A 16,084-nucleotide genomic window follows, 5' to 3' on the forward strand; every position below is an offset into this window, starting at 1 on the left:
TGACAAGGACTGAGCTAAGATCCTGTGGGACTTCCAGATAAGGACAAACTGATGATGCAAACCAACTGGACATCATAGCGGTTGACAAGCAGAGGATGATGACCATAGTGACAGATGTTGCTATCATAGCTACATCAGGAAGGAGAAAGACAAGAACTTGAGAAATAACAAGTGTTGAGAGAAGTGATAGCGAAGATGTAGAGTGCGAAGGCAACGGTGGTTCCCTTGATAATCAGAGCACTCAGGGTCCTGAAACTGGGCGAGTGGCTCCAGGAGATCCCAGGAATGACATCCAAGATCTCTGATTCAATATCCTGGTTGTTGAATGTGTTTTATTATTTCTCAGTTTATGACATTTGTGAATTTTGGCAGCAAAAACAAGCAAGGTCTTGTTCCAGAGAACAGATTTAGTTTTTAGTACAAGTGATGTAACTGGTTCACAAAGAGGTGAATTGAATGCGTTAAAAACAATGAATCAGTCAATTTGCTGCTGATGCTGACTGGTGTAATAAGCATTTAATTTGACCAATTACTGCAGATTATATCTGTAAAGAAGCTGAATAAATGTTGCCTGATAACTTATGGTGAACGGGTGGGAATAAATAAGTGTGCACTTCTTCCAGTTGCTTTTCGATATGTAACTGAATCAGAACAGGTGAATATTGAAATGTATTTTTCTTTACCTTTCTTTCCTTTGCGAAATGTCTATTGTATTGGGGGAAAAACAAATGATCAAACTATCAAATTGTTAAATTACTACAAACATGTTTAAAGTCAAAGTCAGCTTTATTGTCAAAAACCATATGTACAGGTCATACAAAGGAATATGAAATTGCAATGCTCCCATGGCCCTCAGTGTACACTAAAACAATATAAAGATAAAAAGATAAAGATAAAATAAAAGTCTTATGTCGATCATTGTTTTGATTACAAAGGTGATGTCTTACAAAAACTCAAAAATAAATCAATAGTTCTCCAACTGCTACTTTTCTTTATCTGTTTTACCATCAAATTTTGTCAAAGTCAGTAAGGAATAGCATAAATAATTAATGAACCAATTAACCACAGAAGCTGATTAGCCATAAGAGAACAATGTTTTGTTTTCAGTCTAAATCCTTATGGAGAAAAATGAAGTGTGCAACAGTCCCCTGGCATCTGTGTTACCTGCTACTCTCTAAGTGCAAAGACCAGAAAGTACAGCAAACTAAAATGATTGCATAGGAAAAATCTGGATACAGAGAGATGTTGCAGAGATGTATCAGTCAACTTACATGTCTTGATGATGTTGAGGAGAAGGAAGTCTGTGGATCTCTACTTAGACTGCTGCCTCTGGGACCTGGACAGATGGATGAATGGAATTGAATCTATATGATTCAAAGCACTGTAGCGCAATACTTTCAATATCTGCAGCATGCTTTAATTGCTGTAATAAAATATTATGGTAAACGGTATAGAATGCTGCACTGGAGTCTATCATTCTCTTATCAATTCTCATTGGCTTCTCGCTGGTTCCGCCTTGAGAGTCACCACAATTGCTAAGCAGTATATGAAAGACATTACATTCGTGCAAATTAACTGCATGTGTGTGGTCAAATGTTTGTGCTTGTTGGAGGTATTTCCCCACTTTGTTGTGATCAGTGTTAAAAATATTACACAGAACCCTTTTCTTAAAAGTAATCCATTACATTATATTACTTTTGTGTTTCTCCCTAAAATCACCTAAAATCACTTGCTTCATAATTACCATTTAAAAATATATTCCAGCCGGTTACACCCTAAGTATTCACATGTGACACTGTTGCTATCTCAGTTACACTGGCTTCCTATTGAATTCAGAGTCCATTTTAAGGTCCTGCTTTTGACTTTTAGAGCCTTGCACCGACTGGCACCAGCTTATATTTTGGATCTTCTGCAGCCCTATGTCCCTAGCAGGTCCCTAAGATCATCTGATCAGGGCTTATTTGCTATACAACACACGAAGACGAGAATTAAGGGTGATCGAGCTTTTGCCACTGTGGCCCCTAGACTGGAACTCTCTCCCTCTAAGCTTAAGAACAGTGGACTCAGTAGTTGCTTTAAAAAAACAACTCAGAACTCTCCTTTTTAAAATTGCTTTTGGTTTGATTTTGCCTTGTTTTATGTGTTATGCTGTCTGTTTTATGTTTTATGACTTGTTGTCCTATGTGGAGCACTTCGTGGTCTAGAAAGGTGCTATATAAATAAAAAATGTTTTATTTATTTATTTACTCCCACACACCAACACCATCCTAATGAGGACAAACATGATCTGTTTCTTAGTATTTAGGTATGAACACAAAGCCGACAGCACAAAGAAAAGATAAAAACCAGCACAAAGAGAATTTAAAGCGATCGTCGCGGTGAGTCTACTTCAGAAACATGAAAAGGTAGAAATATAGGCTGCAGCCTGGCTACTCATCAGTTTGTTATATGTTGAAGTTCAGGGTCTGTCTGCTGGGCTGGGGTCGACATTCACAAAACTAAAGTCACTTTGGGTTCTAGCATCATAATGCAACTGTCTCTGTCCTGGATGCAGCTTGCACTTTACCATTTATTCATTCCTCAGACTGTGCCACTAACTGAAATTGACTGATTGTAATTCAGTTCATCCATTCCACTTATCCTTATCAGCCCCCTGCAACCCTGATAAGGACCCAGTGGGGAACAGAGGCTGGGTACACCTTGGACAAGTTGCCAGACTTTGTACTGTGGTACCCAGAGTATGAACCCACACAAACACTGGGAGAACACACAAAATCCACATAGAAATACACAGTACCTTCTTGCTGTGAGGCAATAGTGCTAACCACTGCACCAAAAACTAAAACAATTAAATGCAAAGTGACGCTCAGTGCATCATAACCAGTGCTGGGAAGGTTACTTTTAAAATGTATTCCACTCCAATCCCATAATGTATTTTGAACGTATTCCGGTTCCTAATGGAGTAACGTATTCTGAATACTTGGATACTTATATGTTAGAGCTTTTTACAACTACATGAACACTGTTCTGTGATTTATTATATACTGAACCATCGCCATATACCAATAGATTTTTAAATCTTATTAAAATGATACAGTGGGTGGACATAGTAAGGCTGCACTTTTCGCAGCGATCTCGTTGAAAACTACCCGCTATAAAACAGGTCCGCGGCTCCGAACTTAGCAAAGTCATGGCCATGCACACAGTGCTCGCAGACGCTAATTGCGCTTTGGCTGCTGTCTCCATGGGAACATGGCAGGAGGCGTTGGATCCAGGGAGGATTCTGCATATGAATGTGGTGTAGGTGTGTCAGAGTTAGCGAGACGTGTCCTCACCCGTGCCAGACTAGTAAACAGTCTTCCAGCCACCGTGGCCTGGTTAGGATAGGAAGAACAGTCTATGCACAGTCTGTTATCGGTGTTTAGCTTAGCTTGCCACAGCTGACGCCAAGTGGTGCCGATAAGATGTGTTTTACTTTAGTGCAAACAACTCATATGAATTTCAAAGCTGTTCTAGCAGTCTGACACTGGTCTCTTGATCTCCTGTTGGAGAGCCGTGAGCTTCTCCACAATGTTATCAATCTTACGCTCCATTAGTTACTTTTGTGACTGATAGGTTAGTGTTAAGTAAATCAGAGAATTAACTATTCATTGAGGAAATTATTTGGACTAAATTTAATTAAAAGCCGCTGCAGTCAGGTGCTGAACAATTTAAGAAGTAAATTATTTTTGACTAAATCTATTCGAAGAATGGATTCACACAGGACACACAAAAGAAATGCTTTGCACATTCAGGTAGCATTGTTCTCTTCAATTTTATGTGTGAGGTGTTGTGTTGCCAAACAACAAACTTGTAAAAAACATACCTTAGAAATAACAGGAGGGACAGAATAGTGTGAGGTGTTGTGTTGCCAAACAATAATAATAATTTGTGTTGACAGATAAGAGTTGATGGTCAAACCTGGACACCTGATATGTGCAGTAGTTTTATATTTTAGTACTTGAATCGATCTGTTGTACAAAATGTTTCCCAAATGCTTTTCCTTTGGTGACATCTTCCTTTCGTGATATTCCCTCTTGTGTTACAGTTTCAGCTATAAAAATCAGCTTGTGACAGCACACACCTCAGATGTGTTTTACTTACCGCAGGGATGGTTTGGTAAAATGACTCTCTGATGTCTTGTGACTTGTTGTTATCTTTGGGTATTATAGATATATGTCATTATATTATCAACAAGCACCGTGAATACTTAACTCAATAGATACACTTGTAGCTGTGAGGCTGTTTAGGTTGACATCATTTAAACTTTGGTTTAGATAGTGTGTGTGGGGAATTTGGTTTTAGAATCTATAACCAGATATATAATAACATATGTAGATAAGTTCTTAGAATTTTGGGCCTCTCCACATTTGAATATATAAAACAAAAGAATATTTGCCTAAAAGTTAGAAATACATGGCAACAAATAACTCAGTGATTGGTGGTCAGCTGGCAATAAACAACATCAATAATCAGGTCATAATAGTCCAGTTACTTATCTCGATGTTTCTTTGCATCAACTTTTTGCTAATCACAACATTTTTTATGAAGGATATTTTTTACACAACTATGCGTTACATCTTATTTGCCATTGCACTGTCGTCTGATTCACTTTTTTTGCTAATAACTAATGTCTTGCTTATTTTGAGTTATTTTAGTTTCACCATACAAGTGTGGTTGTGTGTTATTATATATATTGTTTTGTCTGTGTACACATTTGTCACACCAGTTACTCTGACAGCAATGACCCTGGAGCGTTACGTGGCCATTTGCGTTCCCCTCCGTCATGCAGAACTGTGCCGGACACAGAGAGCTCTGCACTTCATCCTGATCATTCATGGTCTGAGCTCTGTTCCCTGCATTGTTATTCTTTCTATTTTCTTTGCATCAGCAATCACCAGCTTCTATACCCAGAGCAGAATTTGTGCTGTTGAAATGTTCATTTTTCACAGATGGCAGGGACATCTTAGGTCAGCTATAAGTCAGCTGTTTTTCCTGATTATGTCCATCACTATTGTTTTCTCATATGTGCAAATAATGAAAGTGGCCAAAGCTGCATCAGGAGAGAATAAGAAGTCGACATGGAAGGGGCTGAGTACAGTGGTTCTTCATGGTTTCCAGCTGCTGCTGTGTCTTATTCAGCTCTGGTGTCCATTTATAGAGGCTGCTGTCCTGCAGATTGATTTTATGTTATTTATCAATGTGAGGTACTTCAATTACATAACCTTTATTCTTGCTCCAAGATGTTTGAGTCCTCTAATTTACGGTCTCAGGGATGAGATGTTTGTTAATGCACTGAAATACTACGCTCTCTGTGGCTTATATAAGAAACATTCAACAGCTTTTTGATTTATTATGTTCTAATGATCCACAGATTTCCAGGGATGGTCAGAGTTTTACTGATAAAAACAGACATTCTGTTCACTTTGCTGGTCTTATATTAAACTGATGCATAATATGACCCTTTTCACCTTTCTATTGTTCTTATTTAAAAAAATTTCGATAACAGGCAGCTTGCTTTGTGTTATTGTAGAGTCTTTTGTGGTGATTTTGCACTATATAAATACAACTGGACTGAATTGAAAATGCAGTTCAGATAATAACATTTGTTTGTAAACAAAACATGTTGTACTTGTGATTGTAGCTTCTTTAAACAATAAAAAAATATTTAGAATATAATAGAATCAACTTTTATTATCTCACGAATGAGAAATTTGGGTGTTACACAGATCTAAAGGGAATATAAAATGTAGAAGGAAGACACAATGCGGTCCTATATACATAAGCAACTGAAGTTCATATATGCATGTAACAATGTACAGAAATATGTATAAAAATTGTACAGAGATAAAAAAAAAAAAAGTTCAACTGTGTTATAGAGTCTGACAGCTGCTGGTAAGAATGACCTGCAGTAGCACTCCTTCCTACACTGTGGGTGTAAAAGTCTACTGCTGAACGAGCTGCTCAGTGCTCATACAGGTTCATGCAGGGGATGGGAGGTATTGTCCATGATGGATCTTAGCTTAGACAACATCCTCTCCTCCCCAACCTGCTCGATGGACTTCAGCGGACAGTCCAGGACAGAGCTGGCCCTCTTGACCAGTTTGTTAAGTTTCCCCCTGTCCCTCTCTGCCATTCCACCACTCCAGCAGACCACAGCATAAAAAATAGCAGATGCCACCACAGTGTCATAAAACTTCCTTAGCAGAGTCCTGTTCACCCCAAAAGATCTCAGCCGCCATAGCAGGTGGAGATGACTTAGACCAGGGGTCAGCAACCTTTAAAACCCAAAGAGCCATTTGGACCTGGTTTCCATGCAAAACAAAACACTGGGAGCCGCAAATACTTTTTGACATCTAAAATTAAGATAACACTGTATATATTGGTTTTTTACCTTTATGCTTTGTGTGAACAACTAAGATGTGTTGCTTATGAAATCCATGAAGTGCTACAGAGAAAGTTACATTTTATTTATGTAATTAACACATTTTGAACTCGTAAAGAAATATAACAAAAGGAAAGACACCCAGCTGAACTAAAATGATCCATGTAGCAAACAAAAACTGTTGTGAGCCGCCACCCTTATATCGCCATTGGGCTTTTGGAGCCTTGAACTGGCTTTTAAAAAAAAATAATTGGAAAAAAAGCACTATGCTGCTAAAAAAAAAAATCAAAAATAGATATTTGCAAAATCCTGCCTAAATATGTATTTTGCCAGGTTAAGGTGTGTGGAGGGGCGTTGCAAATCAGGGCTGTACGAAGTCACTTTCATCTTTACCCAGGACTGTAAGCTGTCATCTGTGAGGCGTGAGCGGTGTTTGTTTTTAACATAGTTCACGGTGGAGAATAGCTGCTGACATAATGTGGATCCGAAGATCCATAATTGGCCTACCTGGGGTTGAAAGTCTCGATAAATGTATGGAGTTTCGGCGAGTATACCGGCTTCCGCGAATGTGACGCTTATTTTGAGCGATGAAAAAATAATAAAATAGAATTTAATTTTTATATTTCAATATCACAATAATCTTACAATTTAGAACTAAAAGTAAAAAAAAAAAAAACTAACATAAATAAAATACACTAAATACTTCTAATTCATTTTCCCAAACCACGCGAAGCCGCACTATAAGGACTAAAGAGCCGCATGCGGCTCCGGAGCCAAAGGTTGCCGACCCCTGACTTAGATCCTTTTTGTAGAGTGCATTTTTGTTTGTGGACCAAGGTGAACACCCAGGTATTTGTACTCCTCTACTGTTTCAGTGTCCAAACCCTGGATGTTTACTGGTGTAATAGGGGGTGGCTTCTTGCTGAAATCAATCACCAGCTCCGTCTTGCTGGCATTGATGCGAAGATGGTTCTGTTCGCACTAGCTAAAAAAGTCATTCATGACCCCCCTGTATTCCACTTCGTTTCCCACCGACACCTGATTCACAATGGCGGTGTTGTCTGAGAACTTCTGGAGATGGCAAGTGTCCATGTTATAAGGATAAAAGGGTGAAGAGGAAAGGTGCAAGTACTGTTCCTTGTGAGACCTCCATGCTACAGACTACCACCTCAGACACACAGTCCCTCAGCCTCACATACTGGGGTCAACTGGTAAGTATTCAACAATCGGGGGCGACCGTGGCTCAGGGGATTGGGAAGCTCATCTGTAACCGGAAGGTTGCTGGTTAGATCCTCCTGCTCTCTCTGCCCTGGTCATTGTGTCCTTGGGCAAGACACTTTACCCTACCTCCTACTGGTGCTAGCCAGAGGGGCCAGTGGCGCGATATGGCAGCCTCGCATCTGTCAGTCTGCCCCAGGGCAGCTGTGGCTACAACTGTAGCTTGCCTCCACCAGTGTGTGAATGTGAAAATGAATGAATAGTGGAATTGTAAAGCACTTTGGGTGCCTAGAAAAGTGCTATATAAATGCATTCCATTATTATTGTTATTATTATTATTATTATTATTATCCATGAGGGCAGCTGATGGTCCATTCCCGCTCCCTGCAGCTTCCCCCTTAGAACTGAGGGTTTGATGGTGTTGAAGGCACCAGAGAAATAAAAAAAAACCCATCATTCTCACAGTACACCTGGCACTCTCCAGATGAGAGAAGCAGCAGGTAGATGACAGCATCATGCACTCCGATGTTCGGCTGGTAGGAAAACTACAGTGGGTCTAGGTCTCTCCCAACTAGTGGGCGAAGGTGGTGAAGTATGATCCTCTCAATGGCCTTCATTAGGTGTGAAGTCAGTGCAAAAGGTCTGAAGTGGTTCAGCTCCTTGGGGTGCATTGTCTTTGGCACTGGCCCCACGCAGGAGGTCTTCCACAGAATGGGGACTCTCTCCAGACTGAGACTCAGGTTAAAGATGTATGTGATAACCTCACAAAGTTGATCTGCACAGTCCCTCAGAGGTCTGGAGCTGAATTCATCCAGACCCCTGGCCTTCCTAGATTACATCTTCCTCAACTGACTCCGCACCTGGTCAGATGTGATGGAGAGGCTGTAGTATAGGGTGTGGGTGGGTGGCTCCTGGTGACTGTCATGGGCGGAGGAGGCAGTAGAGTGGTTGAAGGAAAAGGGGGGCAGGTGAGGTGCATCTGATGTCCTTGGTGCTATGGGGGGGTTGCAGAGAGAGCTCCAGTGGATGGGAAAGGGCTTCTGGATCAAACCTTTTTAAAAACTGGTTCAATATGTGAGTGAAACTTGATAAACAGGTGTCTGCTGTTGTCAGATCTAGTTTTTATCAGCTTCGTCTTAGCTCCAGGGCGACACTCAAATCTAACATAGGTTATCGCTTGTTCACTCTAACAGGTTCACTGTTATAGAAGTTTTTGGGGAAACCTGCGGCTGCCTAGCTAAAGACTAAGAAGTCATTGGGATGATCCTCGTATTCGAGAATTTCTCCCACTGAGAGATCCCGTCTCCAGAGAAACAGAATCAACCGTTTGCGATTGGGCCTGTTACTTCCTGGAATGATAAGCACTCATCAATACATTTTTTATTAACATTGTCTTGTTCTTAATGATAGAGCTAGAATTCTAAATAAGCACACTTCAATCAAACAGTACAAACGTTTGGCAAATGTTTAGTTTTGATTTTGGGTACGGTGATGGGGAAGCCTGGTTGTAAGACCTTTTGACCTTTACATTTTCATTGATATCTTTAAGACAGAAGCAGCACAAACGACAATCTTTGCAGCACAAACCAAACATAGCACAGTTGACTGACATCAATTTTGTTTGATTCCATCAATGTGGGGGGGCTGGTTGACCTCTGATGACCTCTAGAAATTTTTATTAATATCTTTAAAATGAAAGCGGCACAAACAAAAATTTTTGCAGCACAAATGTTTGATACCACTTTTGTCAGATTTGAAGAAGGTGGGGGAGGGGGGCAACTTCACTCACATTGGTTAAATCTATTAACTCCGTCCAGTGATGGTGTTCAGTCCTCTCCACACACCTTTGGTGTTGCTCTGCTGGAGCTGCTCCTCCTGTAGCTGTCCTTTCCCCTCCTTATCTCTCTCGTTAGCTCCTCTGGACTCTCCTCATTTCCTCTCTGTCTCCAGGTCTGAAACCCCTCCTTTTCTGCTCCAGCAGAAAAGTGGGCTGCATATTACCTCCCAGTCTGTAGTTTGGAAGCAGTCTTTCAGTGCCATGCTCACCTCTTTACCTCTGAAGAGGTGGGGGGTTATTTACACACCAGCTTATGTATGAGGGAACCAGATCGACCAGGTTATGGTCTGAGCGACCTAGTGGGGAGAGGGGTGATGATCTATATGGACCCTTGGTATTTGCATATTTGCATACAGTAAGTCCGGTGTTTCGTTTTCTCTGGTAAAACAATCCACATACTGGGTGAAAGTAGGAAGAGTTGAGGACAAGGAAACATGATTAAAATCCCCAAGGATGAAAAGGAAAGCTTGGGGGTGTGATGTCTCCAGCTGGGACACTACTGTGTGAATTGTCTCGCATGCTGCTGCCGCACCTGCCGCTTGCAGAATGTAAACAGTTATTGCGATGACTTGCGAGAATTCCCGCAGCAGGTAATACGGTCGGATGCTAACCGTTAACAGCGCCACAGCTCGTGTATAGCACTACTCCTTAACACTGATGTACCCCAATTTACACCATCTCTCGTTCACATACATCACAATCTTTTACTTACTGTTTTACTTTTTTTCTGACTAACAGACAACACTGCACTCATACTTTGGAATCCAAATGGGCTAATATTTTGATAAGTATTTGCTGAATGACATTCCTCATTCTGCCTTTTGGTAACTTTCCATTTATCTCAAAAAATCTAGAAAGACTATGTGTGAAACAGCTAACTGCTTATCTGCAGAGGAACTGTGCAAGCGGATGGGGCTCCAGGGAATCCATGGTAACAGGGTAGGTCAGCCACAAACTGTGATCTGCTGGTCACTCACAAACTCACTCACGTTCACTTCCAGGGAAGAAGAGGGATGGGTCCAGGAGGTCTATTCACAAAGAGAAACACAGGTTAGACTGAAGCCAACACTGATGGAAGAAAAGAGCTTAGTTAGAGCCAGGACTACACTGATGACAGTAGTACAACAATCCAGCGATGAGTAGCACCAATTCGTTGCACCAATTCGTTGCAGGAACAGGGAGATAATGAGCAGCAGTGGAGTAGATCAGCTGGAAATCAACCCCTGGGCCCGGTCCGTGAGTCATTTAGTACCGGGCTGCGAGAGTTGAGGCTCAGGTGTGAAATGTATGGTTTTCAGAGGTTTAATCAGTTTTTAGCATTATTTTTTATTAATTGTTTTTATCGTTGACTTAGTTTCCCTGGGTCTTTTTTTTTTTTTACCGTGTGTTATGAATAAATCTTTTTTTGGTACTGGTTTTATTTTATTTTATTTTATTTATCCGCAACACCTTAAAGGCCAGTCCCTGATAATATTGTCACATATAAACCGGTCTGTAATGCAAAAAAAAGGTTGGGTACCGCTGGAGTCGATGACTCGCACATGTGTTGGGCCAAGGCAGGAACCCATAACAAGTTCCACCCAGGCAGAGAGGGGTGGGAGAGCGAGAGAGAGAGAGAACAACAACAAAAACAATAGTCCAGCTGATGAACTCTGGGAAGGCATGCCTGACCATGACAGTACCACATCATCCCAAAAGAGCACAATGCTCTTCCCATATACTGCTGGCTTACTTGTGGCTCCTAGGACAGTGGTCCCCAACCCCCGGGCCGGTACCGGTCCGTGAGTCGTTTGGTACCGGGCCGCGAGAGTTGAGGCTCAGGTGTGAAATGTATGGTTTTCAGGGTTTTTTATCGGTTTTCAGCGTTATTTTGTTATCGTTTTTATCGTTAACTCTGTTTTGGTGCGAGCACCATTTACAGACCTGTAAAAGCAGGTGAAGAGCAGAGTAAGAAAGACACGATGCATCTCTGCTTTCCTCCAGAACGTGTCTGAGGAAGCAGCGGAAGGTGGACTCCACTTACTGCACCCCGAAACCCCGGAGCAACCACCAAAGTTCCGCCCTCACTGCTTTCTAACATAAAATGAATCCCTGTTACATGGACTTTTAAAGAAACTGAAAATAAATATATATAGTAATGAAAAATGTCCCGTTACATGGATGTTTTACACAAAATAATATTAATAATGTGGTCATTCCCTCACAGGGGTGCCACACATACATATAGGGCTTTGGGAGTACGGTATCCAGAGTACAGTTTGTATATCCAACCTAACCTCTGGGGCCGGTGCCCACTTCTCAATTTTAAATACATGTAGAAATTGAGGGTTCTCAGGAGGGGACGTGCTGACACCTACTGCTTTCTGGCAAGAAGCACCATGCCCCTCCCGTGTTTTAAATGCACTTTAGAACAGCAAGCAGCAACATGACACCGCCTCTCTGGGAACATCTCAGGCCCCCTAGGTGTGGAGGCCTGTCTCCACCCACCACACTCCCTACTGGTGGATGATATCCTCAGCTGTCGGTACGTTGGTGGTTCTCGGTGTCCGGGGCTGAGTGCTCAGGTATGTACCTGATGCATTCCCGGCGGAAGCTTGGCGGGGCCTGGCACCCGTGGCCAGGGTCGGGCCCCTTCCGGGTGGTTGGGTGCCCTCAGACCTAGTGCCTCTGGGACCGGGGCTCGGTCCGCTCTGGCACGACTGGCTGCTGGCAGAGCCTGCGGGCTCATCACCGCAGATCCCTGTGGCTTCTGCACTGTGGCTTGTTGTGAAATCAGTTTTACCCCTGTTCTTTTATTCGTCGAGGCATCCAGAGACGGCACCGGAACTCAGTAGTTATTTCACAAAACCTTTATTCATCTTCATTTAAGCATGTACTTCTAGAAGGGAAGACGAGGCCGGTGTGTCCCTCTGCAAAATCTTCACCCCTTTGTTAGTTACAGCCAGCTTTATAGAGGCGACCCCATCATAAAACCCCCCACGGTGTGCTGCAAACTCTGTGTCTATGTGCACGAGCACATTGTCATGATTCGGCTGTGTGGCAGGCAGGAGAGGACCCAAACGCACACTCACGGGGACACGGGGAATAAACTCAGAGAGCTCAGCTTTATTGCTGGAAAGGCAGATCACGGGTAATACAAAACTAAACTGGGAAAAACTAAATATAAAGCTCACCAAGAAACACAGGGAGAATCACACACAGCATGAGGGAGAACGCGACACCGAACTGAGGGAGACGCAGACATAAATACACAGAGGGTTAACGAGGGAAGTGGGAACACATGGGGAACACAGCTGACACAGATAACCATAACGAGACAGGGCAGGAGTGAACACAACATGATGCATACTGACGAGAGACTGTCAGTAAAACAGGAAGTACACAGAGGTTCAGACAGGAGGAGAGAGAGCACAGACATAATGGGCTGGGGAAAACATGGAATAAAACACAAGGAGAGACGAGGGCTCACAGATACACAGGGGCACACAGGAGGTAACCAAATAAGGAACATCTTAACTAAATAACCTAGGAACCAAGGCATAAATAGGGAACAAAATACAAAACACACAAAAACTAAGAATACTGGGCCAACATGGCCCAGGACCATGACACACATGAATGCCTATGTGAGTGCACATGAGTGAGTGTGCATGTAGATGTGTGTGCGTGACAGTTAAAACACTGTGGGTGTAGGTAACTCCCTAGAGGTCATAAAAAACCCATCTCCCTTCCAGACCACAGTTCTCCAGTTACAAATGTTGAGACCCCCACCCAAACATTCTCTGGGGAATTTCCACTCAGCATTAACTCCTCTCTGTTTTACTTTCACAGTTCAACTAGGGAGGGTCTCCTATAATCTACTCCTAAGTTCATGACACAATCAGGCCTTTATTACATTGAGGGCAGTGTCAGTGTCTCTACAATAATTCTACATTCTATGTTAACACATTTCTAAACTCTAAAATAAGCTAAACATTCCTACAGGCTGCAGGGTGACCCCACATCTGGTGCTCTCCTCAGCTCTTTCCGGGAAGGTGGCGCGGTTGCCTCTCCGGTGGTCGTCTTTAGGCTTTCGCACTCTGGGAGGCCTGTGGATGTTCGGTCCTGGGACCCTCCATGTCTGCTTCATGCTCTGGGGTGCAGGGCTATGGCTCCCTATGCTCTCTAGCATAGTGGTTCCCAAACTTTTGTTGCTAGGCCCCCCTTTGTTTTTTCCAAGGACAAAGAGGAAACAAATCGTGTCGGGGATACCAACCTTGGCACGACAGGTGTTGTGCAGGTGAAGCCAAACGCAAGATATGTTTCATTATGTGTTCTAGATTTTGGCTGGCAAGAAAGTTGGTTTGGAAGCATATTTGGCGATGCTTCAACCTCTGCTTTGTGTTTGTGTGGGAGCCCAGTCCAAAAACATGTTCATTATGGTAGCAGTGTCCAAGCATTCTTGGACACTGTTGCATATCATGCGCATAATGTGCGCTGTCAGTCTTGCGTGCTGCTCAGTAACATTTAATATTTAGTATTTAGTGTTACTTACATGTATCTAGGTTGTTGCTTTGATCTCTGTATTGTGTTGTTCTCTGGTTGTTTGTTTTCTTTTTTCTTCTTTTAACAGGTGATAAAACAGATTTTCTCAGTCTGCTCCTACAGTCCCCCCTTCCACCCGTTTTTCTTTCTCCCTTTCTTTCTTTCTTTCTTTCTCTTTCTCCTTTACTGTCTAATGGTCTGTCCAATTGTAATAACTTAACATAAAATAAAATAAACAATAATTATATAGATCAATCAAGTGGACCAATATGGCATTGCCATATTTTCTCCACTTGAAAAAATAAATCCGTTGGGCATCTTTCCTGGCCTTCAGAAAACAATTCTGATTACTAAAGTATGGAACGGGACAGGCAACAAGAAAAAAAAAAAACTCTCTTGAGTGCTCCATCTATCGATAGTATTGTGGCATCGAGGGGAATGGGTGTAAAAGGAAGATGACGACACTGCGTAGCAAGGTTTTGTGTGATCATTGTTCTCGAAGGTTGCAACCTTTAAAATAATGATGCACAGTCATCTGTCAGACAACTTCAGCAGTCCAGCAGAAGATATTTGGCTACAGAAGACAGTAGAAGATTTCTTTACTGCTCTTAATTTTTGTTTTGTTTTTTAAAATTCATTTAATAATGACACTTTGTCAACTTTGAGAAGTGCTTCAGTTCTTTATGGCAGATAACAACTCAGTGAATAATGTTTTTTTGCAGCGACCTATTGACCGGATGATTATTGTGCAGATTCTGGTAATAATATTTCTTTGTATTAACATGTTGCTCATCCTGACTTTTATGAAAAAAGAATCGTTTCACACATCTGCACGCTACATCTTATTTTCTGTAACATTACTGTCGGACAGCATTTTGTTATTCGTGAGTGATATCCTGGTAATCTTAACCTATTTTCAATTTACAATACAAGTGTGGTTGTGTATAATCATCACTATTTTTTTGCTTATGTATACTTTTGTCACACCAGTTACTCTGACAGCAATGACTCTGGAGCGCTATGTGGCCATTTGTATGCCCCTGCGTCATGGACAGCTGTGCTCCACACACAGCACTATGTACTGTATCCTGATCATTCATGGTCTCAGCTTTGGTCCTTGTGTAATTATTCTGTCCATGTTCTTTGCTTCTGCCTCACTTAAGTTCTACAAGCAATCCACGATATGTAGTGTAGAGGCATTTACTCTTTACAGATGGCAGGATCATGTTCGATCAGCTGTGTTTCAATTTTATTTTTTGATTATGGGCATCACTATTGCATGCTCATATGTTCAAATAATGAAAGTGGCCAAAACTGCATCAGGAGATAAAAAGAAGTTGACACATAAAGGACTCAAAACAGTGATCCTTCATGCTTTCCAGTTGTTGCTCTGTCTCATTCAGCTGTGGTGTCCATTCATTGAAACTGCAATACTTCAGATTGATTCCAGGTTATTTATAGATGTCAGATATTCTAACTACATTATGTTTAGTATTGCTCCAAGGTGCCTGAGTCCTCTGATCTATGGCCTCAGGGATGAAAATTTTTTTCTTGTACTAAAAAGTCTTATGCCTACTTCATCCTGTTCAAAATAAACATAATTTGAGTTACATCAGAAATATAAATGCTGCCATTCATATTTCCTCAGACCATACAGGAAATGACTGCTTCAATATGCAAGAGTAATTTTATGTAAATAATGATTAATTTTAAATTATTAGTAGTTTTGCAACTTGCTTTCCTGTATATGTTTACTGATGCTATATTGTTATGCATTTAAACAAAACTCTGCAGTTACATGTCACTTTTCCGGTGCAGTTTACACATAAGTTTAAAATGAGAAAATAAAATTTAAATAAATGTTAAGTGTATCTACACAATTTGTCCAAGAGAATTTTTTTTCCTGATAGAAGATGATTCACTTTCTCAGAATGAATTGTAGAGTTTTTATGATGTTGCAGCTTGATTGATTTAGCTTTATCTGTTATGAATTGTTGCAAAATAATTCAACTGAAATTTCCAAATGATTAAGTATGTGCAACATGATAAGACCTAAAAAATATCATTGAAAGTCAGGATTA

General features: G+C 41.4%; 1 protein-coding gene and 1 pseudogene across 1 annotated transcript; both read left to right on the forward strand.

Annotated features, from left to right (window-relative positions):
* Window positions 1–4,071: 4,071 nt before the first annotated feature.
* On the forward strand, window positions 4,072–5,433 carry LOC120737266 (odorant receptor 131-2-like). Its single transcript, XM_040037871.1, has one exon. It carries the CDS (start codon window positions 4,456–4,458, stop codon window positions 5,386–5,388), a length of 933 nt encoding a protein of 310 aa, XP_039893805.1. The 5' UTR covers window positions 4,072–4,455; the 3' UTR covers window positions 5,389–5,433.
* A 9,307-nt stretch (window positions 5,434–14,740) lies between these two features.
* Window positions 14,741–15,609, forward strand: LOC120737007 (annotated as a pseudogene).
* Window positions 15,610–16,084: the final 475 nt, after the last annotated feature.

The sequence above is a fragment of the Simochromis diagramma genome, unplaced genomic scaffold (genome assembly GCF_900408965.1).
Source record: "Simochromis diagramma unplaced genomic scaffold, fSimDia1.1 OVJJ01000463.1, whole genome shotgun sequence".
Lineage (NCBI taxonomy): Eukaryota > Metazoa > Chordata > Actinopteri > Cichliformes > Cichlidae > Simochromis > Simochromis diagramma.

What these genes read in the sequence shown, in the direction of transcription:
- LOC120737266 (XM_040037871.1), top strand. Translation starts at nt 4,456, where the DNA reads ATGGCAACAAATAACTCAGTGATTGGTGGTCAGCTGGCAATAAACAAC.